Source organism: Hyla sarda, chromosome 4, assembly GCF_029499605.1.
Source record: "Hyla sarda isolate aHylSar1 chromosome 4, aHylSar1.hap1, whole genome shotgun sequence".
Classification (NCBI taxonomy): domain Eukaryota; kingdom Metazoa; phylum Chordata; class Amphibia; order Anura; family Hylidae; genus Hyla; species Hyla sarda.
This window is the reverse complement of record NC_079192.1, coordinates 45,470,143-45,493,606: the sequence shown is the minus strand read 5'-3', so window position 1 is coordinate 45,493,606 and position 23,464 is coordinate 45,470,143. Positions and strand designations below refer to the sequence as shown.

The window sequence follows — 23,464 nt, the reverse complement described above, 5'->3', positions numbered from 1 at the left end:
TTCATGACTCCCTATAGGTATACTTCTGGATCTAGCTGTCCATTTCACGTTATACAGAAGTATCTGACTCCCCAATAACAATACGTAGGTCTACTATTATATTATCATCACCTGGATTTCAGTGGGGGCCATCAGGACAGCAAAGGTGGAGAGATGTGTGCAGACACAGAGGGTACTGTCCTTTTGCTCTGACTTCTGAGTTGTACATCCACGGGTTGACCAAATTTCTGTTTTTGTGTCCCAAAATACGCACCATAAATTGTTGGAGGGTTTTACAGTCTATATGTAAAAATAGATGTAGACAGATATACAGTGTTAATTCGGGTAGAAAAACAGACATGGTGCACATCTACAATCTTGTATAATGATCTGATTGCTTCTCAGCATAATGTCAAAAACTAACAGGTTGTTAGTATACATTTTTGATCAAAAAGTACAAGCCCACTCGCCACGTCAAGGCCACCTATCCAGAGTGGGTCCCTAACGTCCCTAGCATAAAATGGCGCAGCACCGGGCGGCGACCACCGCCGCCGCGATGACATTGCCCACAGGGGGGGAACGACCCACCGGCAGAGCGGCCCCAATGCCACTCAAACCAGTCTATGGGCCGCACCACCCCGCAGACACAGCGCCACGGCAGCAACCGACACCGCACAGCACCTCACCAGTGTGAACAGGGATGTAATAGCTCACTTACCATGCTCTCCCAGTCAGACTGGGAGGCTACTAGGAAAGAAATGGCCCATGTGCAGCTAACTACTGCTTATATAGGGTTGGGCTGAGGGGGTGGGGAAGAGTGCAGCACATGTTAAAACAAAGAAAAAGGAGGGGATAGAAAACACAGTGTGAATTCGGGTAGAAAAACAGACATGGTGCACATCTACAATCTTGTATAATGATCTGATTGCTTCTCAGCATAATGTCAAAAACTAACAGGTTGTTAGTATACATTTTTGATCAAAAAGTACAAGCCCACTCGCCACGTCAAGGCCACCCTCAGCCCAAACCTATATAGGTGGTAATTAGCCACACTAGGGCCATTTCACTCCTAGCTGCCTCCCAGTCTGACTGGGAGAGCAAGGTAAGTGAGCCATTACACCTTGTTCACACTGGTGAGGTGCGGGGCGGCGTCTGTTGCTGCCGTGGCGCTGTATCTGCGGGCGGGTGCGGCCTATAGACTGGTTTGAGAGGCATTGGGGCCGCTCTGCCAGTGGGTCGCTCCCCCCCCGTGGGCACCTGTTTCGCGGCGGTGGTGGTCGCCGCCTGGTGCTACGCCATTTTATGCTAGGGATGTTAGGGACCCACTCTGAATAGGTGGCCTTGACGTGGCGAGTGGGCTTGTACTTTTTGATCAAAAATGTATACTAACAATCTGTTAGTTTTTGATATTGTGCTGAGAAGCAATCAGATCATTATACAAGATTGTAGATGTGCGCTATGTCTGTATTCTACTCGAATTCAGATATACAGTGTTATTTTATATCTCAAAACTGTGTTTAACAGACGATTATGGATCAATAATAATCAAGGAAATTATTTTATAAACACCAAAATTGTACATCTAGACCCGCATTCGACCAATGATCAGGTCGACTGACATCTGTCACGTTCCTAAGAATTGTATGAAGATGCACAAAGCATATTTTGTTCCCGTCCAATAGCTGTGACCAACTCAAATACAGAAAATGGCATCTTCATCATAATGGTCGGGCAGTATCATGTTTAAGCTATGTAGGTACCAACACCTCTAACTCATTACCTCCTGGACAAAATTTCCTGGACAAAATCGGACAATTTTCCCTGTGTGGCTTTCATAACATTGTGGCTCCAAACAACCTCTAACTTATGTGGAGCCGTAATATTGCAGTCCATGAGGGTTCCTAACAGGGCCTACTGTACCTCTCCTGGCACTGCTTCTAAGGAAGAATATCCTTGGAACACAATGTCAGGTGGAGGACCATACGCCAGCTCATGGAGTAACTATATCTCTGTATTACAGAATCGCAGTACCTACGTTTTTGCCTCTGTACACATGCCTTATTTGCATGAGGCTTAAAGGGGTACTCCGCTTCTCAGCGTTTGGAACAAACTGTTCCGAACGCTGTAGCCAGCGTCGGGAGCTCGTGACGTCATAGCCCTGCCCCTCATGATGTCACACCCCACCCCCTCAATGCAAGTTTATGGGACTTGCATTGAGGGGGCAGCGTGTGACATCATGAGGGGGCAGGGCTATGATGTCACGAGCTCCCGGCGCCGGCTCCAGCATTCGGAACAGTTTGTTGCAAAGTTTGTTGGAGTACCCCTTTAAGCATAATATGAGCCAAGTATAATTTGCCTAAATCAGGATGTGACAATCACCTCAGGTTTATTTTTTATGTTTATTTGAACATTGAACATACAGTCTGCAAGTGACTTAACCCCACCTGTCTTTACATTTTTGGAGTGACAGGAAGACTGGACCGGAGAAGAGGGGATCATTGATTCAGTATAAGAATTATTAATCTTACCAAAGGAACGCTGACTCTTCCAGATGATATGGATGCTGGGGACAACCCCTGAAGTCCTCCTGATCACTGCCTAATGCCAGGTATGAGAAGGTCATCTAGAAACTGTTCCAGGTGCCTTTCCTACTGGGGTATATAAGGGCCAGAACTGAGGATAAGTGGTTGATTATGGATCATTGAAGGAGCAGAAGCCGAGGCAACTGGGATCCACAAGCAAATATCATTTCTTGTGGATCCCAGTAGAGCAAGAAGCAAAATTGGAAGCTATATGGCCATGAGGGCTATTGCTATATTGGAGTGTGAAGTTGCTGCTGAGGCCAAGATCCCTCGACAGACATCAATCCAGAGGAGGACCCAGAGTTCTGCTGTACCTGGTGGCCAGCAAGCGGAGTATGCCCTGTGGACTGTAGCCCTTGGCTTTGGATTTACCCAGACTGGTCTGCACCCATACTCTGTGGACTGAATTTTGTTTGTTATCTCTGCCAACAAATGCAAGGGATGTTCCCTATCTTTCATTCTGTGGATCGTGCAAAATCCCTAATATGGACCTTATCACACAGGACGTTAGTCTTTCCCATGGCAAACAAGTATATGGCTGAAAATCTGCCACTAGTAAGGGTACTGGTAACATACTGTAGAAATGGTGGCAAATTCTTGTACTGACCTTCAGATGTTTCAATGTGAAGGTCACTGGAGCATCCAGGTTCTTTGTATTGGGATTTGTGATCGCTCCACAAACCACTGGGGAGATCACTTCATCTTTTTCTGTTTCTTCAGATTCCCCAAAAGCTGCAAGAATACTTCCATTTAACCTGGAGCTTAGACCTTTGTATGCGATGAACATGGCTCCACCTGATAAACACGTAAATATTACAATATAAGCATACCAACAAATAATACATAGTATAGTCAGTACAGGGGACTCCTCACTCACCACCTGTGAAGTTGACAAGTGAACACGGTACTTCCATTTTGTTTTTATCGACTCTTAGGATAATGGAAGATTCTTTACCGCAATAGTCTTGGGAAACCTTCATCTCAGCCTCTATATGAGATAAAAAAGTTATTATTCGGGTGTATTCTGATTATTTGCTCATATATAAGGGAGCTATGACTTATTCTCTAAGATTTTACAAATAAAAGAATATAAGTCATTACATAACACCAGTCAGTGGTGCACGATCATATATAAATATTGAGAACCCTCCTTGTGCATCTATTACACCAGTGACCACAGACATTGAAGGACAATTGAGGAATTGTATGGCCTATTGCCTATGTTGAAGTATTCTCCCAGACCCTTGTACACATTTTCTGGGTGCACCACTTTAGTGACTGGGAAGGAGTTAAATGGTATTCTCTGTTTCTTTAGCTCATTGGGTAGGGGAAAAGGTAGGGATGGCGGTGGACTTCTCTCCTATTGTCCTCAAGGCATATAGCACAGCCATTACAGTGAAGCCTCAAACCGTGCTCCAATATACCCCGTTTCCTTAAGACTTTATCTGCTCTCAGATTCCGTGTCTTGCCAGTATTATTGCACCTTCACTAAGCTAAATCCAGGGTTAGCCTTAGGGGTTTGTGACCTGTGGGAACTACTTATCACTACTGACAGGTTGCCCACTGGTCCTGATGGCCTGATTTTGAACCCTTGACCCCAGACTTGGTGCTCAAACCAATGGAAAAATCTATGTTATTTGGGGACTATAAGGTGCACCATCAGAGGGTCAATAGGGCACTGTATAGAACACCATTTAAGCTAAAGTCGTAGAAATGTTTATTTTATTTTTTCTTTTCTTTCAGACATATTCATAACATGGAGAATGGTTTGCTTTACTGTGTGAAATTATTCTATGATGTTATCCTTGTGATTTTGCCAGCTCCTGTGGCCCCTGTTGTCTTCTGAATATTATTTTTCCTTGCATGCAGCCCAGCCAATTGCTCTTACTATCTGTGTGCATGCTGTGTGGTTGTAAGTTGTAAACACACTCAGCAGCACACACTGTACATGTCTTTTCTTTCAATCTATCCTTCCCCCAGCAATAAATCATGCTATGCTCAGAATGGCAGCAGTTAATGACTAGGTAAACAGCAGGCAAAGAGCAGTGTTATGTGCTGAGTTGCGACTAAGAATCTTCACAGGAGATGCTGGGCCTCTCTGTCGGCAAGATCTTCACACAGGGAGGAGAGGAGGAGGAAGGGAGGTGTGGCTGTGAAACCAGACAAGAAAGAAATCACATGGTGCTTGTCTTCCAGGAGGGTGGAGGCTAGTCCCAGTGAGGGCTTTGCACAAAGACAAGGGGGATCTGATAATAATGTCTTTCTCTCACTCACTGCATGTAAATCACAGCTGAAAGAGGGAATCCTCTCTATATAGCTAATGTATGATATTTCCTATTTAGACAAATAAATAGCTTGGTGAGAGGGAAAGGATGGGCTATGGGTTTAGTTCCCCGGAGTACCCCTTTAAGGATCAAGTCCCAAAAAATCCCTCAAAAATGCCCCCAAAAAGGGAAAATAAAGTTTATTCCATCTAAATGTTCAAAAAACTGTGTTTTATGCACATTTAGATGGAATAAACTTTATATACAGTACACACACACACATATATATATATATATATGTGTGTGTGTGTGTGTGTGTGTGTTTCTTAATTCTTAATTAAAGGGGTTATCCTGGAATAGAAAAACAGAGCTAATTTCTTTCAAGAACAGCTCCCCGTCTGTCTCCAGTTAGGTGTTGTTCTTCTGCTCAGTTCCATAGAAGTGAAGGGAGCCAAGTTGTAGTACTACACTCAACCTGGGGACAGACGGGCAGCGGTTTTTGAAAGAAATCTGTTTTTCTATTCCTGGATAACCCCTTTAATTCTTTCTTACTAATATTATACATGTCAGTCTACTCACCAATTTCAGGAGTGCTTATTTTTTCATTTTTGGGGTCTGTAGAGAAAGATTCCAGTAGTGCAGTTTCTACGTTTTCTATTACTGCAACGACAACTGTTTGGAGTTCCGAGAAGTCCATCTTTTTCAAGGAAGTTTGATTGAGAAGGTCAGTGATCTGAGATGCCACTTTCTATTAAGATGAGCAAATATAGGCATTTCTATAACAAATCCAATGACAGAGAAGGAAAGCAAAAAAACTATGAAAAGCACAAGTGTTGTCTACTGCAGGATATTGTGGATGATCCGAGACAACAGTCTACTTGTTGGACCCATCTGGTTTAATAGTATGACATCTATCCATTCTGAGGGTCTATTTCCCTTGGTTAGCCCTACAGGAGCAGTGGAATGTACCAGTTATCTTGATTTAGATACGTGAGGAGCAATGATGAACAATCATGATGATAACCAGATGGCAGTCAGGAATTAAGAACCCTAAAAAATACATAAAGCTGCTATTACTCACTTGTAGGTTTCATCTCCTTTTGGTTCTTCTCTTACCTGGACAGTATTGGTGATATTTCTCTCACAGGCATTTTCTCTTATATGCACAATGGATTTCCAAAAAGAGCACAGTGGATCCTGAAGAAAAATGTACACAAAGGGGGAGATTTATCATTATTTGTCTATTGTAGACACAGATCTACCCCTTTATACTGCTGTCTAATTTACACTCTTGCTCAAGATTCACTAAAGTTGCGCATGTCCTTTGATAAATTTTGTGCAAATATAGAAACGCCCCCCTCTCCTCGCTCTACCGTTCTCTCCTCCTCTACCGCACACTTCACAGAGCTGTGGCATTTTCCCGCTGTACCGGAGCAGCAGTGTGCGCCGAACAAAACTCTGCACAATAGTAAAATCATAAATCTTTATGAAGTACACAGAGGGGGAGATTCTCAAAGAATTTTGCACCCCAAAAAATATATTTTGGTGCGAAATGTATCGACCGCATTTTCAAAGCGATTTGTGCAGTGGTTTACACTGTTCACATCAGTTTTGTAAAAGTGGGCGTGTCCACGTATTTATTTTTTTCTTTACATGATATTTTCATGAAAAAGATATTTTCATGCAAGGGGGGAGAGTCCAGTTTACATCAAAAATTTCACACCAGCTTTTTGATAGTAGTTTTATTGTTTTTGTTTTCTTCTCATTTTAGATACATGAATGCAGAGGATTAAGTCAGATTCGGCGGATTTCGACGATGAACAGCGTTATTTAAAATGTCAATAAAAGGGTTAATGAGGGCTGTTGGGGAATGTTTTTTTTTAAATAATTTTTTTTTTTCAATGTGTTGTGTTCTTTATAATTGAATTTTCAGGCTTTGTAGTAGAAGTCGTCTTGTAGACAGAATCCACTACTAAGCCAAGGCTGAGCGGTAGCCCCCAAATCAGCTAGCGCTAACCCCCAATTATTGCTCCCCGGTACCCACCGCCACAGGGGTGTCGGGAAGAGCCGGTACCAATAGGCCCGGAGCGTCAAAAATGGCGCTCCTGGGCCTAGGCGGTAACAGGCTGGCTTTATTTAGGCTGGGGAGGGCCAGTAACAATGGTTCTTGCCCACCCTGGTAATGTCAGGAAAAAAAAAGAAAAAATGGGGGAACCACACACTTTCTTTTATTTATAAAAAAAAAATGCATAGGGTTCCCCCTATTTTCAGTATCAGCCAGATACCAACCAAGCAGCAACAGCCTGACGTTACCAGGGTGGGCGTGGACCATTGTTACTGGCCCTCCCAAGCCTAAATAATGCCAGCCTGTTACCACCTAGGCCCAGGAGCGCCATTTTTGACGCTCCGGGCCTGTTGGTACCGGCTCTTCCCGGGACCCTTGTGGCGGTGGGTACCAAGGTAATAATTAGAGGTTAGCAGCATTAGCTGATTTTGGGGCTAATGCTAAGCCCTGGCATAGTAATGGATTTCGTCTATAAGACGGCTTCCACTACTAAGCCTGAAAATTCTATTATAAAAAACACAACATATTGAAAAAAAATGTATTTAAAAAAAACACTCCCCCACAGCCCTCGTTAACCCTTTTATTGAAATAAAAAAAAAACGCTGATCAACGTCGCAGTCCACAGAATCTGATACATTCATGTATCTAAAATGAGAATAGAAGAGAGCGCACATAATGCAGCATGTTCATAAACAGGGAGCCTCCAATTGTTGCTAAACTACAACTCCCTTCATGGGGGTTGTAGTTAAGCAACAGCTGGAGTCTCCATGTTTGGGAACACACTGCAAGAAAGGCTCTGTTCCCATTATGCAAAACGCATAATGAGAACAGAGTCAGGCCTGGACTGTGTAGCTCAATCTGTCCCTCTGCCCTTGGACTACTACTCCCATCATGGGACAGAGTCTGAGGGATAGCACTTGCACATCCCCCGGCTGTGGGACTTTTAGGACTACTACTCCCATCATGGACATACTGCATTCATGATGGGAGTTATAGTCCAGGGGCTGAGTGGCACATTCATTCTCCCGAGACCCGTTGTGATCTGCATTTATTAACTGTAAAAGCCTGCGGCACATGCGGCTACACTGCGCTGCCAGCCGGCTCCTGTATACAGCTGTCACATTTCATAATCCCTGCCCGGGATAGCTATTCACCAATCAGAGCTCCTGTCTCCCGACAGCTGGGATTATGAATCATGAGCTTTCTGATGGGGACGAAACTGCACTTCCTGCAGACTGCCGCGGCCCCGTCCAGGAGAGCTCGGACCCCCGCGATCTATAACTTATGTTGCGCTGGAGTACTCCTTTAAGCTTTCCCTCTTTAGACATGATACACACACAGCAAGCGCCACTGCAGGAAACTTAAAGGGGTACTCCGGTAGAAAACTACTTTTTTTTAAATCAACTGGTGCCAGGAAGTTAAATAAATTTGTAAATAACTTCAATTTAAACATCTTAATCCTTTCAGTACTTATCAGCTGCTGTATACAACAGATGAAGTTGAGTTGTTCTTTTCAGTCTGACCACAGTGCTCTCTGCAGACACCTTTGTCCATGTCAGGAACTGTACAGAGTAGGAGCAAATCCCCATAGCAAACCTCTTCTGCTCTGGACAGTTCTGGACACGGACAAAGGTGTCAGCAGAGAGCACTGTGGTCAGAAAGAAAATAATTCCAGAAAAAAAATACAACTTCCTGTGGAGCATAAATCAGCTGATCAGTACTGGAAGGATTAAGATTTTTAAATAAAAGTAATTTACAAATCTGTTTAACTTTCTTACAAAATGATTTCATTTCTCTTCGGTAACCTGTATACGGCTGTACCCTTTCACACATTTAGTAACATTACATACCTTGTTGTGTTTTTCACACTTCTGCTCAGTTCTAGATTTAGTGAGACATCTGTCATCATCTGTGAAGAGAGAAGAGACAGAGAAGTATTACACTTACTAAAACAGTTCATTCTGAGCAGGAGCTTTGAATTACATGAAATTAACTACTTACTGGACCATTTATTTTTTATTTTAAGCAGGGGCGGGACAAGCTCTGTTGCTGCTTAAAGGGGTACTCCACCCCTAGACATCTTATCCCATCTGATCGCGGGGATCCCGCCACTGGGGACCCCCGCAGTATAGCATGCGGCACCTACGCCGTCACGCCCCCTCCCATAGACTTGCATTGAGGGGACGGGGCGTGATGTCACACGGGGGCGGAGTCATGATGTCACGGACTTCCGTTCCCGTGGTTGCGACCCAGACCCTCCAGCACTTCCGGACAAGAAACAGGTAGGTGCCGCATGCTATACTGCGGGGGTCCCCAGCGGTGGGACCCCCGCGATCAGACATCTTATCCCCTATCCTTTGGATAGGGGATAAGATGTCTAGGGATGGAGTACCCCTTTAATGTTTCACAATGTACTCCACTATTCCCAGTGAGGTATGAATAAATTATCCCCTGTTATGTCTATGGAACATAGAAACATTAGGAATCTAGTCAACTGTGCAGATATTTTTCTCTCTTGGCCAGGCTCTCCTCCTCCCCTCTCACAGCACATGCACAGAGAAGCTACATCTCCCCTCCTCCCTGGTTTACACTATTGTATTATGAAAAAAATCTAAGAAAAAAAAGTGGTGGACTGAAGGATTATATTTGGAAAGTTTTGTGTACCCACCTGGTTTTCGTGGCGGAGCTCCTGGGTGCTTATTCACTGCTGTGTTTGCCGTGTTCATTATTGATGTCAACGGTGGACTAGTCGTGGAACTTGTGGCTGATGAAGAAGAAGTTGTACAGAAATTGGTTAGCTTTTTATGGTATTCATTATTTTGGCATAAGTGTGTATTGCGACATCTAAGTGGTGAGAAAAATGGCTTTCTCACACTCGTTGTAGGTGAATTCGTCAGGGAATAGATTATGATTTGACGATTTCTTGTAGCCACGCCTCTTTTTCGGGATTTCTTGAGATTGTAGTGTAGAAGCAAATTTTGGGGCAGACAGTGTGGACACCACAATTGTCATAAAGACTTTTATGGGACATTATGAAGTTTTTGCTTTGGTAGTGGCTTTTTCTGCTCCATGTCTGAGCTGGAGTAAATTTAGTAGTTTTTTTCAAGTAATGCGACTTTTTTTTGCGACTTTCGCACTTGATAAATCTCTGACCACTGCAAGTCAAAAATTACTTTTTGCTTTGGTTAGCAAGATTTTTTATTTTTTGCTTAGGACACTGCACAATCAAAAAGTCGCAGAAAAAAGAGAGTAGTCGCAAGTGCGACTTTTTTGCGACAATTTTAAGCAAAAAAAACTACTAAATGCTTTGATAAATGTCCCCCCATAGTAAATCGGTTGGGATGAAGTTCTTCTAACAAACTGCATAATGCATGGCATTTAATAGGGTAACAAAGCTGAAATCAGCATGGCCCCAATGTCTCTAGGTATGGTGCCTGTTCCTGTAGGCCCAACCAGTCTCTTCAGTGTTAAATGGCACAGATGACAAGTTATACAGTGGTCCCTCAAGTTACAATAGGGGAGATTTATCAAAACCTGTCCAGAGGAAAAGTTGCTGAGTTGCCCATAGCAACCAATCAGATCACTGCTTTCATTTTTCACTTGCCTTTTCAAAAATGAAAGAAGCGATCTGATTGGTTGCTATGGGCAACTCAGCAACTTTTCCTTTGGACAGGTTTTGATAAATCTCCATTAATATTAATTGGTTCCAGGACGACCATTGTATGTTGAAACCATTGTATGTTGAGACCAGAACTCTATGGAAACCTGGTAATTGGTTCTAAACGCACCAAAATGTCATCCAAAAATAGGAAAAATAAGTAGATAACTAATACAGATAAAGCAAATCCTTACATATAAAAGTAAGAAAGATCTGCTGGGAGCTGTAAATCACTGTCTATGTCAGTGTTTCCCAAGCAGGGAGCCTCCAGCTGTTGCAAAACTACAATTCCCAGCATGCCCGGACAGCCAAAGGCTGTCCGGGCATGCCGGGAGTTGTAGTTTTGCAACAGCTGGGGGCACCCTGCTTGGGAAGCACTGGTCTATGTAGAGGAAAGGAGCTTCTTCGGGGTCCTGTACAGTACACGCAATGTCCTAAAAAAGTAACATGGGGCCGCCCTCACCTGGTGTCCAAAGGAGCAGCTAACCCTGGTCCAAAGAGTAGTACAGAACATGTAATACCTCCCTGTACTGTAGGGGACGCTACCAGACACCAGTCAGTGCATACGCTTCAGTAATGCAGGTAAAGAGTAGTACAGAACATGTAATACCTCCGTGTACTGTAGGGGGCGCTACCAGACACCAGTCAGTGCATGCGCTTCAGTAATACAGGTAAAGAGTAGTACAGAACATGTAATACCTCCCTGTACTGTAGGGGACGCTACCAGACACCAGTCAGTGCATGCACTTCAGTAATACAGGTAAAGAGTAGTACAGAACATGTAATACCTCCGTGTACTGTAGGGGGCGCTACCAGACACCAGTCAGTGCATGCGCTTCAGTAATACAGGTAAAGAGTAGTACAGAACATGTAATACCTCCGTGTACTGTAGGGGGCGCTACCAGACACCAGTCAGTGCATGCACTTCAGTAATACAGGTAAAGAGTAGTACAGAACATGTAATACCTCCCTGTACTGTAGGGGGCACTACCAGACATCAGTCAGTGCATACACTTCAGTAATACAGGAGTTTTACCAGTGATGGCCCATTCTGATTGGTCAGTTCATTGACACGTTTCACAGATCTGGACTGTCCATAACATTGTATGTTGAGTCTGGTTTCAACTTACAATGGTCCAGAAAAGACCATTGTATGTTGAAACGATTGTATGTTGAGGCCATTGTAAGTTGAGGGATCACTGTACATGGGCTCCTGATTGACCGTCTACTTGTAAGGCTTCTTTCCCACTACAAAATTACTCAGTTTTAAAGATCCGTTGGAAGCTCCATCTGAAAATCGGCAGTTACAAAATCCCATACGGCCGTTAGAAAATCCCATTATAGTCTATGGGATTTTTCTAATAGCCGTTTTAACCCATTATTAATAACGCCCGTTATTTTGTGACTATTTTTCTCTCTCATTCGCCCGTCACAAAATAACAGCCGTTAGTAATAATGGGTGATAACGGGTTAAAACAGCTATTAGAAAAATCCCATAGACTATAATGGGATTTTCTAATGGCTGTATAGGATTTTGTTTGTTGATTTACAGACGGAACTTCCAACTCTATGTATGGGGGCCACTGGCTATGGCTTGGAATGTAACTGGGGAACTGATTGTACTGTGTACTGTGGTTGGCTGTTTTGGACTGGTTATGGGCCGCTGTGGGTGGTAATAAGGGCTTTACATAATAGTAGAAATATTATGGGGGTACTAGCTACTATTAGGAATGTAATGAGGACACTTCATGTTAACTGAAACGCATTGTTATTTAAAGGGGTACTCCGGTGAAAAACTATTTTTTCATATCAACTGGCTCCAGAAAGATTTGTAAATTACTTCTATTAAAAAAATCTTAATCCTTCCAGTACTTATCAGCTGCTGAATTTGAAATTGTTCTTTTCTATCTGACCACAGTGCTCTCTGCTGACGCCTCTGTCTGTCTCAGGAACTGTCCAGAGCAGGGGAGGTTTGCTATGGGGATTTGCTCCTACTCTGGACAGTTCCTGAGACAGACAGAGGTGTCAGCAGAGAGAAGTGTTGTCAGACAGAAAAGAACAACTCGACTTCAGCAGATGATAAGTACTGTAAGGATTAAGATTTTTCAATTGAAGTAATTTACAAATCTGTTCAACTTTATGGAGCCAGTTGATATAAAAAAATAGTTTTTCACTGGAATACCATTTTAACCAGTGTGTGTATGGAGAGACCTGGTCGCAAGGTTAAGAGACTGTGGGAATTTTGAGCCCCTGAAGCGAGGAGCCCAAGCCAAATACTCTGAACTTAGTTTATTCCCCACCAGAACGGCAAGTTTACCTTTCCTCCGGTCTGATCCCTCCTCGTAATATTCGTAATTTTCATCAGTATTGTCTGAAAGTAAAGGTATGGTGAGTTCTGCATTCCCTTCATTCCCATTTCATTTTTATGACTCAAGTACATTTTTCGGGGGCCCCGTGCCAAGATAACACCACCATATAGTGTCTAAATAATGTGCAATAAGAAATCAATAATCCCATATAATAGTGCCATATTGTTCGCACATAATACTACAACTAAAATTCTAAATTCTACAACCATACACTGCTAAATTATACCCATTAAAATGGTGACAAGTCTAAGCAAGCACCTGTCGTGGAAATGACAACAACAACGGCAATGGCAATGTCTGTACCTGCCTTGTCTGTGGAATTTGCTCCCCGGTCAGGTAAGAGTTAAAGATTCTAGCCAGTCAGCAGCATAGGATGGGATATTTAAAGGGGCACTTCACTGGCCAGCGTTCGGAACATTTAGTTCTGAGCGCTGTGTGGGCACTGTGGGGGTCGACCGCGCTCCCTCATGATGTCACGTCGCGCCCCCCTCAATACAAGTCTATGGGAGGGGGCGTGGCATTCGCCACGCCCCCTCCCATAGACTTGCATTGAGGGGGCGTGGCCGACCCCCCACAGCACCCACACAGCGTTCGGAACTAACTGTTTCCAAACGCTTGTCAGTGGAGTACCCCTTTAAATCCCAGCTCAGCTTGCATCCATGGCTCCTGATTTTGACTTTTCTCTGGGTTTTACTCTGTTCACTCCTGTTTGTGTGCACATATGTTCTTTGTATAGCCATAACATTCTGCCCTGTTCTCATATTCTGTAGTTATTTTGTGTACTTAGCCTGTCCTGTTTGTATCCTGTTATAAATTCCTTGTTGGTGTGTGTTCACACCTGATTTTTTTACCAGATGTGTTTTGGATTTTGAGTTCTTCCAATGTTAGGTCCTGTCTCACACAGTGGTGTGTCCTTAAAGGGGTACTCCCGTGGAAATTTTTTTTTTTTATAAATCAACTGGTACCAGAAAGTTAAACAGATTTGTAAATCACTTCTATTAAAAAATCTTAATCCTTCCAGTAATTTTTAGGGGCTGTATACTAAAGAGAAATCCAAAAAAGCATTTCCTCTGATGTCATGACCACAGTGCTCTCTGCTGACCTCTGCTGTCCATTTTAGGAACTGTCCAGAGCAGCATATGTTTGCTATGGGGATTTTCTCCAGCTTTGGACAGTTCCTAAAATGGACAGCAGAGGTCAGCAGAGAGCACTGTGGTCATGACATCAGAGGAAATGCATTTCTTTTTTGGATTTCTCTTTAGTATACAGCCCCTAAAAAGTACTGGAAGGATTAAGATTTTTTTTTTTAGAAGTGATTTACAAATCTGTTGAACTTTCGGGCACCAGTTGATTTAAAAAAAAAAGTTTTCCACGGGAGTACCCCTTTAACTTTGAGCCTCTTTGGAATGGTATTTTGTGTAGTGTTTTGTATTTTTTTTACTGTGTCCTGTCTAGTGTGAATTAGCACGAGAGTTTCATGATCTGGATAGTGCTCTGACCTCAATAATTCCATTAATTCTTGTCATCCCTGGATATTCTTGCCGTTGTATCTCCTGGTTACTGTCTTGGTCATCTTTTCATTTTTGCACAATCATGTCCAGAAGTCCTTTGGGAATGGGTGACGGTGCTGTTGTCAGAGGAAACAAACTGGAGCCATGGAAGGAAGAAAGAAGTCTTGCTCCCAAGAGGCCATTTGTTCCTGCTAATTCAAGTCCTTAAAGGGGTACTCCTTTGGCGAGCGTTTGGAACTAAATGTTCCAAACGCCGTTTTCACTCTGCGTGGGTCGGCCATATCCGACCCCCGCAGAGCGAAAACAGCATTCAGAACATTAGTTACGAACACTGGCCAGTGGAGTACCCCTTTAAGGGATGACTCTTGGTGGAGCAGTAGAGCTGTTGCTACGGGTGACCCATTTCAACAGCAGTAAAGCTTGGACAAGCAAATAGATTGGGTCACTTTGTTTAATTTGGCCAGGTGGCGGGAAACCCTTAGTGGTATTAAATGGTCCAGTGGCCTCTTATAAAAGGGGGCACTGTAATGGGTGTTTCTGCCTTTTGCTCTGAAAGATGCTCCAGCCTCCCCTGCTCACCTGCTGGCTCACCTTTTGTTTTGACGATGACACACCCGGCTGAGTTTTGATTTCTCCTGTGTATCTTATCTTGGCTCATTCTCTGACTACTCTTCTGCTTACCGTATCTGTACTGCAACACTCTCTTTGTTACCATCTTTTCTTGTTTGACTCTGAGTTTACATTTGAATGTGCATTCCCTGTCTGTCTTTTTGCTGTGCTGTTGATTGTTAAAGGAGTACTCTGGTGCAGACTACTCCTTCTCCGTCCTGCCTGGGCTGCAAAAAAATGAAAATAAACCATCACTCACCTTCCTGGGTTCCCGCGGAGCATCACTACAGCTGATCGGTCCTCCAGTCTATCTTCTTCATACTTCCGTGTGAACAAAGTGTCACATAGCGTCATGTGACTCTTTGTTCACACGGAAGTATGAAGAAGATAGACCGGAGGACCGATCAGCTGTAGTGGAGCTCCGCGGGAACCCAGGAAGGTGAGTGATGGTTTATTTTCATTTTTTTTGCAGCCCTGGCAGGATGGAGCAGGAGTAGTTTGCACCAGAGTACTCCTTTAACCCCTCTGTGCCCTGACCTTTTTCCTGACTTCTGTACTGTGTTTGTTTGTTACTTTGGCTTTACAACTTAGTAGCGTAGGGACCGACTCCATGGTTGGAGCCATCCTATCAATAAGATAGGCCCCCCAAAAGGCAGGGTCAGAGAGCATGACTGAGTTCAGGGCCGGACATGACACATATCTTATTGTCTTTGCATTGTACTATCCGAATACATATATCGATGGCTTAGTTCATTTCTGTAATATTACTGAACAATGTATATGTGTGACTTCTCTGTAGACTGTGGACACACAAGGGTGTCATATGATTTCTATTATGTGAGGATATCATGGAGACTTCTGCTGCTGTAATAGGTGAAGAGACTGTGTGTATTGTGAGCCCCTGAAGCAGGAAGACAAAGACAGAGACTGTGAACTTAGTTCAAGCCCCACCAGACCCATCAGCTTACTGTGTAACCAAGGATCTGTCTCCTCACTCCATATTTGCCATTTGCTAAGTTCTCCTCCTGCAAATAAAGTTATAATAGTGAGTACTGCATTCCCTTTTCATTTTTATTATTTAAAGGGGTCCTCCGCTGCTCAGCGTTTGGAACAAACTGTTCCGAACGCTGGAGGCGGCGCTGGGAGCTTGTGACATCATAGCCCCGCCCCTTCATGACATCAAGTCCCGCCCCGTCAATGCAAGTCTATGGGAGGGGGCGTGACGGCCGTCACGCCCCCTCCCATAGACTTGCATTGAGGGAGCGGGGTGTGACATCATGAGGGGGCTGGACTATGACGTCACGGGCTCCTGGCACCAGCTCAAACGTTTGGGACAGTTATTTTTTTTAAAGATTCAATGTAATTTTAACCCTTCATTCCCCCTATGACTTACCTCTCACGGTGCGGCAGTTCAAGATGTAGCACAGACCTGAGGAAGAAATAACCTATTACATATGGGTTTCATGTCCTAACAAGCAAAAAGAAGGCATTTTGCTCTTTAGGGTGGTGCAATGAGGGTTAATAATTCCAAATGTGCTACTTGGTCGGAGTGGTACAACCCTTGGTCCCTGTACCCACAATATTCCTTTTCACGATAAGCTGTTCCCCTTACTTCTCAAAGACTTCTGACATTACGAACTTTACAATTCAACTTTGCTTACATTCAGTACAGTTACACTCGATAGCTTATAAAGACACAGAATCTGGTCACTATTCACAATGCCTTGTTCTTGGTGTGCCATTCTGGCACTTGTAGTTCTACAAGTATCTCCCATAAGGGAGTACACCACCTAAAAAAGTTTGTCAATATTTTTTTCTTCTATTGTTTCACGTAGCAACATTGAAGAAATGGCCCTCTGCTATAATGTAAAGTAACGAGTGCACCGCCTGTATAACAGTGTTTAACCCCTTAAAGGGGTTCTCCACCCCTAGACATCTTATCCTCTATCCAAAGCATAGGGGATAAGGTGTCAGATCGCCGCGGTCCTGCTGCAGGGGACCCCCGGGATCGCCGCTGCGGCACCGCGCTATCATTATTGCACAGAGCGAGTTCGCTCTGTGCGTAATGACGGGCGATACAGGGGACGGAGCAGCGTGACGTCATGGCTCCGCCCCTCGTGACATCCCGGCCCGCCCCCTTAATGCAAGTCTATGGCAGGGGACGTGACGACCGCCACGCCCCTTCCCATAGACTTGTATTGAGGCGGCGGGCCATGATGTCATGAGGGGCGGAGCCGTGACGTAACGATGCTCCGGCCCCTGTATTGCCCATCATTATGCGCAGTAATGATAGCGCAGTGCCGCAGCGGCGATCCTGGGGGTCCCCAGCAGCGAGACCCCGGCGATCTGACATCTTATCCCCTATCCTTTGGATAGGGGATAAGATGTCTAGGGGCGGAGTACCCCTTTAAGGACCAAGCCCATTTTAACCTTAAGGACCAGGCCAATTTTATTTTTGCGTTTTTTCCTCCTTGCCTTCTAAAATCCATAACTCCTTTATATTTCCATCTACAGACCCATATCAGAGCTTGTTTTCTTTGCGTGACCAATTGTACTTTGTAATGAAACCTCATTTTACCATAAAATGTACGGCGAACCCCCAAAAAAATTTTAGGGAGGAAATTTTAATGAAAACCACAATTTTGCACATTTTGGAGGGTTTTGTTTTCACACTATACACTTTACGGTAAAAATGACATGTGTTTTTTATTCTGTGGGTCAGTACAACTAAAATGATACCCATGGCTAGATACTTTTATAGTTTTGTACCGCTTAAAAAAAAACTAAAACTTTTTGTACAAAATCAGTAATCTAAAATCGCCCTATTTTGACCACCTATAACTTTTTCATTTTTCCGTATAAAGGGCGGTATGAGGGCTCATTTTTTGCAACTTCTTCTGTACTTTTTATCGATACCACATTTGCATAGAGAAAACTTTTAGATCATTTTTATAATTTTTTTTAAATAAAATGTGACAAAAAAGCATAATTTTTGGACTTTTTCTATTTTTTACATTTACGCCATTCACCGTATGGGATAATGAACACTATATTTTGATAGTTTGGACATTTACGCATGCGGCGATACCAAATATGTTTATTAAAATAAAAAATTTACGCTTTTTGGTGGTAAAATGGGAGAAACTGACAATTTTCATTTTTATTGGGGGAGGGGATTTTTCACTTTTTTTTGCTTTTTATTTTTAAATTTTTCAACTTTTCTATACACTTTTTATGTCCCCATAGGGGACTATCTATTGCAATCCTTTGATTGCTAATACTGTTCAGTGCTATGTATAGGACATAGCACTGATCAGTATTATCGGTGATCTTCTGCTCTGGTCTGCTCGATCTCAAACCAGAGCAGAAGACCCCGGGAGACGGCCGGTGAGGGGACCTCCGGCCGCCATGCTGGATGATCAGATTGTCGCGGGAGCGCTGCGGGCGATCCGATCATCCATTCAAACTACCGCACTGTCGCAGATGCCGTGATCTGTATTGATCACGGCATCTGAGGGGTTAAAGGGGTTATCCAGGAAAAAACTTTTTTTTTATATATCAACTGGCTCCAGAAAGTTAAACAGATTTGTAAATTACTTCTATTAAAAAATCTTAATCCTTTCAGTACGTATGAGCTGCTGAAGTTGAGTTGTTCTTTTCTGTCTAAGTTCTCTCTGATGACACGTGTCTCGGGAGCTGTCCAGAGTAGAAGCAAATTCCCATAGGAACTGCACAGAGAAGAATAGGTTTGCTATGGGAATTTGCTTCTACGCTGGACAGCTCCCGAGACACGTGTCATCAGAGAGCACTTAGACAGAAAAGAACAACTCAACTTCAGCAGCTGATAATTATTGGAAGGATTAAGATTTTTTTTATAGAAGTAATTTACAAATCTGTTTAACTTTCTGGAGCCAGTTGATCTTAAAAAAAAAAGTCTTTTCCTGGAATACCCCTTTAATGGCGGACATCCGTGCGATTGCGGATGTCGGCCATTACCGACAGCCGGAACCTGCCGTGTATGATGCGAGCACCCTTCTGATGCTCACAGTCATACACAGGACGTAAATGTACGTCCTGGTGCTGGAAGTCCCGCCAAACAGGACGTACATTTACGTCCATGGTCGTTAAGGGGTTAATGTTGTGTCCCCTCAAAAAAAAAACTCAACACAGTAGTGTCTAGACCTTGGCAACAAAAGTAAGTACACCCCTGAGTAGAAATGGGCCAATTAACCATCTTCTCTCCCCGGTGTCATGTGACTCGTTAGTGTTAGTGTTGCCCAGACCCTGAAAGTGAGCTGCAGCATGGTGGGCAAGACTTACAGTTTTCGTTTTTCAAATTGAATTGTTCACGTTATAAGCCACATTAATGGTGGCAAAAGTTCAGATATGATTTATCTTTGTCTCATTCATTAATATCACAATACCTGGCATACCTGGCATTTTAAAAGGGTTTGTAGACTTTTTGCATCCACTGTATGCCACTGCACTGTCATTCTCCCACATCCATCTGATCACTTCTCTCTGAGCTGTGGTTCTGCTGTTGCCATACAATAGTGCACACACTTTCCTAATTTCCCTTGCTTTTGGATATGAAGTGGCGACTAAGGGTCTATTCACATGGCAGAATGTCCTCTTGTGGAATTCCGCCTTAAATTAAAGGCCATAGACTTCTATGGGATTCCGCACTCCCGTTCACACTTCTGAAATTCAGAAGTGTGAATGGAAGTGCGGAATCCCATAGAAGTCTATGGGTTTTCATTTGAGGCAGAATTTCTGCCGTGTGAATAGACCCTAAAGGAGTCATGTACTAAGGCCAAAATCGTACTATTTTTTCCCTCATCACATGTATTACACTGTTTTTGCCAGGTCAGATGGCTTTTCTGCATTGGCAAATTCAGGGGGTGGAAAGTGGCTTTTGAATACTGGTGTATTGTTCACGCCAGGATTTATCATATAATGCTTTTGAAAATTTTTCAAAAGTCCCACATAAAGTCATTCTATACCTCCAGCTCCTGCCCAGCCAGGAAAGAATAAAAAAAAAAAAAAAATGCTGTGCATTGCTCTTTAACTCTTTGGTGACAGACAGTATCTAGTATTCACTATCCACAATGTATAGACATTGCTGGATAGTGTCCCCCACTGCTGGGCTGAACACTCTGCGCCAGTCCAGCACTAAAGGGGTTAACCATCAAAGCCAAGCATCGCTAGTTAACTCCTTCTGGGCTATAGAGTATACAGCTATCTATATAGATGGCTGTATACAGTCAGTAGCTTTCACTTACCCCTCGGGGATCCTGTTTTTTTTTTTTTTTTATTATATTCTGTAGACCCGCCTCTAGTGACATCATGGTTATTAAAGCAGGACTGCAGAATACAGTACAAAACAGTCAGGAACCCACGATGGGTAAGTAAGCAATACTAAGTAACATACTTATTTTAATTATTGCGACAGAAAAGGCATTTAAAAAATGTTGTGTGAACACAACCGACATAACTTAACTTTTTTTGTGTCTTCTCTTTTTTTTTAATTTCAGATCCGTGTATCCTGTAAACTACTAAGGGCTATGTTGATGACCAGCTTCTTTTTCTCTTTAACTTTACTATACTTGCTTATTAGCAGGCACTTTCTGACAGATGGCATTCATTAATAAGTCGTGGCTTAGTGTTAGTCCCAAAACAGCTATTGCTAATCTTCCATTATTACCCTGGTACTAACCGCCACAGGGGTTTTGGAAAGAACCAAGTACCAACAGGCCCGGAGTGTCAAGAATGATGTTTCAAGGCCTGGGCGGTAGCAGGTTGGCATTATTTAAGCTTGGGAGGGCCAAAAACAATGGTTCTTACCCACCCTGATTCTCGCCCCATCCATGGCAGGCTGCTGCTGCTTGGAAGGCTTTCAGCTGATTTTGTATATACGGAGGACCCCACACAATTTTTTATTATTATTTAAAAAAATTAATGCATAGGGTTTACCATAATTTTTTAGTCATCCAAATACCAACCAAGCAGCAGGAGCCTGATATTACCAGGGTTGACGAGGACTATTGTTTTTTGCCCTCCCCAGCTTAAATAATGCCAATCTGCTACCGCTCAGGCCTTGGAGTACCATTTCTGATTCTCTGAGCCTATTGGTACCCGTCTCACTAATCAAAGGTTAGTGATAGGTATTTTAGGGGCTAAGTCTTGGCTTATTAATGGATGCTGTTGAAAAAAAAACCTGTAAAAAATGTATTTAAAAAGAAATATTCCCCCACAGAACCCTTGTTATCCATTACATATACATAAAGCCAGTCATCGACGTAGTCCACCGAATCCACAGGATACACAAATCTGAAATGAGAAAAGAAAACACAAAAAAAAAAAATAGTTAGTACATTTTGGGCACTCTCCCCAAAGTTATGTTAATTGTTTTAACATGCCTTTGTTGTTTTTCACAAAAACTCTGTGTGAGAACGCAGCATCACTTACCCATCTTGGGTCCTGTACATTCTGTTCTTTAATCGCACTGCAATCCTGCCTCTAGTGACCATGGTCTCATTAGAGGCGGGGCTACATACAGAATAATAAAGACCAGACAGGAACCCGGACGAGTAAGTGGAAGCTCCTGACTGTAAACAGTATACAGCCATGTATATAGATTTGTATGATTTTTGCTGTGATTGGGGAAAATATCATTAAAAGCACAGCATTACGGCAACAGTACCACAAATAAAATGTAATAAGTGCATTTTTTGGGGTGATTTTTATTTTCTGGCTTTTTATTGTAGCAGGCGTATTCTCACTCACATCATTTTTGGATTCAGATTTGGGTATTTCAGATGCATCTTGTTTGGCGGACTCGTGAACTTGCTTGTTGTTTTATTTATTTATTTTTCTTTCCTTTCCCTAGTTGGGTGTTTTAATAAACTGCTAATTCAGAGATGCAAATGTTTACTGTTAGAAGTTGATGCAGTGTTGTTTTCTTTATTGGCTTCACCTTGAAGGTAGGTTCACTTGGGCTGGATTTAGAAGCTAGTTAGCAGCGAGTTTCCCACTGAGAGTTTAAGCCTTAAACTTGCAGTGGGAAACTCGCTTCTAAATCTGTCCATGTGTACCCTGAAATTTATTTTGCATATATTTTCAAACTATCTCGGCATATGAGCAGGACCTACTAACTCATTTGTTTTTTAACATCACCTCTTGATCAATGTTTAAACCATAAACCTATATGAGGTCTCTGAAGACTGCAATGATAAAAATAATAATAATAAAAATAATGATAATATTAATAATGATAATAATAATAATAATAATAATGCTAACAATATTAATAATGATAATATTAATAATAATAATAATAATAATGCTAACAATATTAATAATAATACTATTAATAACAATATTAATAATAATAATGACAATATTAATAATGATAATAATAATAATGACAATATTAATAATGATAATAATAATAATGACAATATTAATAATAATAATAATAAATAATTGTAATACTACTACTACAAATAATATATGTTATCTCTTAATTGTGTAATGTGTGGTTTGCATTTTCTTGCCTCCTACAGTATATATTTTTGAAGCAATATAAGTGAAATGTAAATGAAATGAAATTAAAATGTTAATTACTTTGACATTAAAATACACAGGTTTATAAAAAAAAAACTGATAAAAAAATTGTGTGTCACCCAAAATTAGGCCGATGAAATCCGCAGCTTGTCCTACGAACAAAAACACACACACAGAGCTCTATTGATGGAAACATTAAAAAGGGTGACATAAAGAAATTATTTTGTAAGAAGTTTTTTGTATGCAAACGTAGTAAAACATTATGAAAAAAAACTATGAAAATTTTGTATTGCCATAATAATTGACCTGCAAAATAGAGGAAATGCATATTTTTTAATGCCAAAATATACAAATTCCACTGCCCTAGTCTTTCATAAGATTTCAGCTACTCACCGTAGAGCAGGAGTCTTCTTGAGGTCTGCATTGTCACCAGAGATGTGAAGAAGTGGGACGATAGAGAATCGGTCTCCGCACCCATACCCACTCTGATCATAGCACTCGGGATAACAAAGCACTTTCTCTACAACTAGAAAACAAACTGTGATACATAAGTAAACGTAATTTTACCGTCAGAGGCTATATATATCCACAGCATTACCAGGACAATGGTTAGGTGGGGAGGCAGCTGCCTAGGGGGGCCCCAGAGGGATGTAATTCACAGAAGGACAATGCGACTGGCACAATATAAAGACAAAATTAGAATCACTTATCTTTTCCTGAGAAACAATCCAGAGGACCAGAGGAAGAACGTGTATTGTATGGAAAGGTCATCGCCTGTTCTGTGTGTCCCTGATCTTTGTCTGTCCTCCCCAGTGCTGTACTCTCGTGTGCTGCTGTATAAAGATTGAAGGAATTTACTCC

The 23,464-nt window shown here is 42.4% G+C and overlaps 1 protein-coding gene across 4 annotated transcripts in view; it reads right to left on the bottom strand.

Moving 5' to 3' along the window:
- LOC130367844 (adhesion G protein-coupled receptor E3-like) overlaps positions 1 to 23,230 on the bottom strand; it is a 30,938-nt gene extending 7,708 nt beyond the window's left edge. Inside the window, exons 1-11 of one of the 4 annotated variants that reach the window (XM_056570718.1) lie at positions 22,997 to 23,230; positions 16,431 to 16,466; positions 16,006 to 16,062; positions 12,866 to 12,919; positions 9,559 to 9,654; positions 8,741 to 8,799; positions 5,942 to 6,022; positions 5,405 to 5,573; positions 3,439 to 3,549; positions 3,169 to 3,356; positions 112 to 279 (exon numbers count right to left, since the gene is read on the bottom strand). In XM_056570718.1, coding sequence (XP_056426693.1) covers positions 112 to 279; positions 3,169 to 3,356; positions 3,439 to 3,549; positions 5,405 to 5,573; positions 5,942 to 6,022; positions 8,741 to 8,799; positions 9,559 to 9,654; positions 12,866 to 12,919; positions 16,006 to 16,062; positions 16,431 to 16,466; positions 22,997 to 23,096 — 1,119 coding nt within the window. In that variant the 5' untranslated portion in view covers positions 23,097 to 23,230. Of the gene's footprint in view, positions 1 to 111; positions 280 to 3,168; positions 3,357 to 3,438; positions 3,550 to 5,404; positions 5,574 to 5,941; positions 6,023 to 8,740; positions 8,800 to 9,558; positions 9,655 to 9,763; positions 10,414 to 12,865; positions 12,920 to 16,005; positions 16,063 to 16,430; positions 16,467 to 22,996 lie in introns of those variants that run through there. The other 3 variants (XM_056570719.1, XM_056570720.1, XM_056570721.1) reach the window with 3 other exon arrangements.
- Between the last annotated feature and the right edge of the window lie 234 nt (positions 23,231 to 23,464).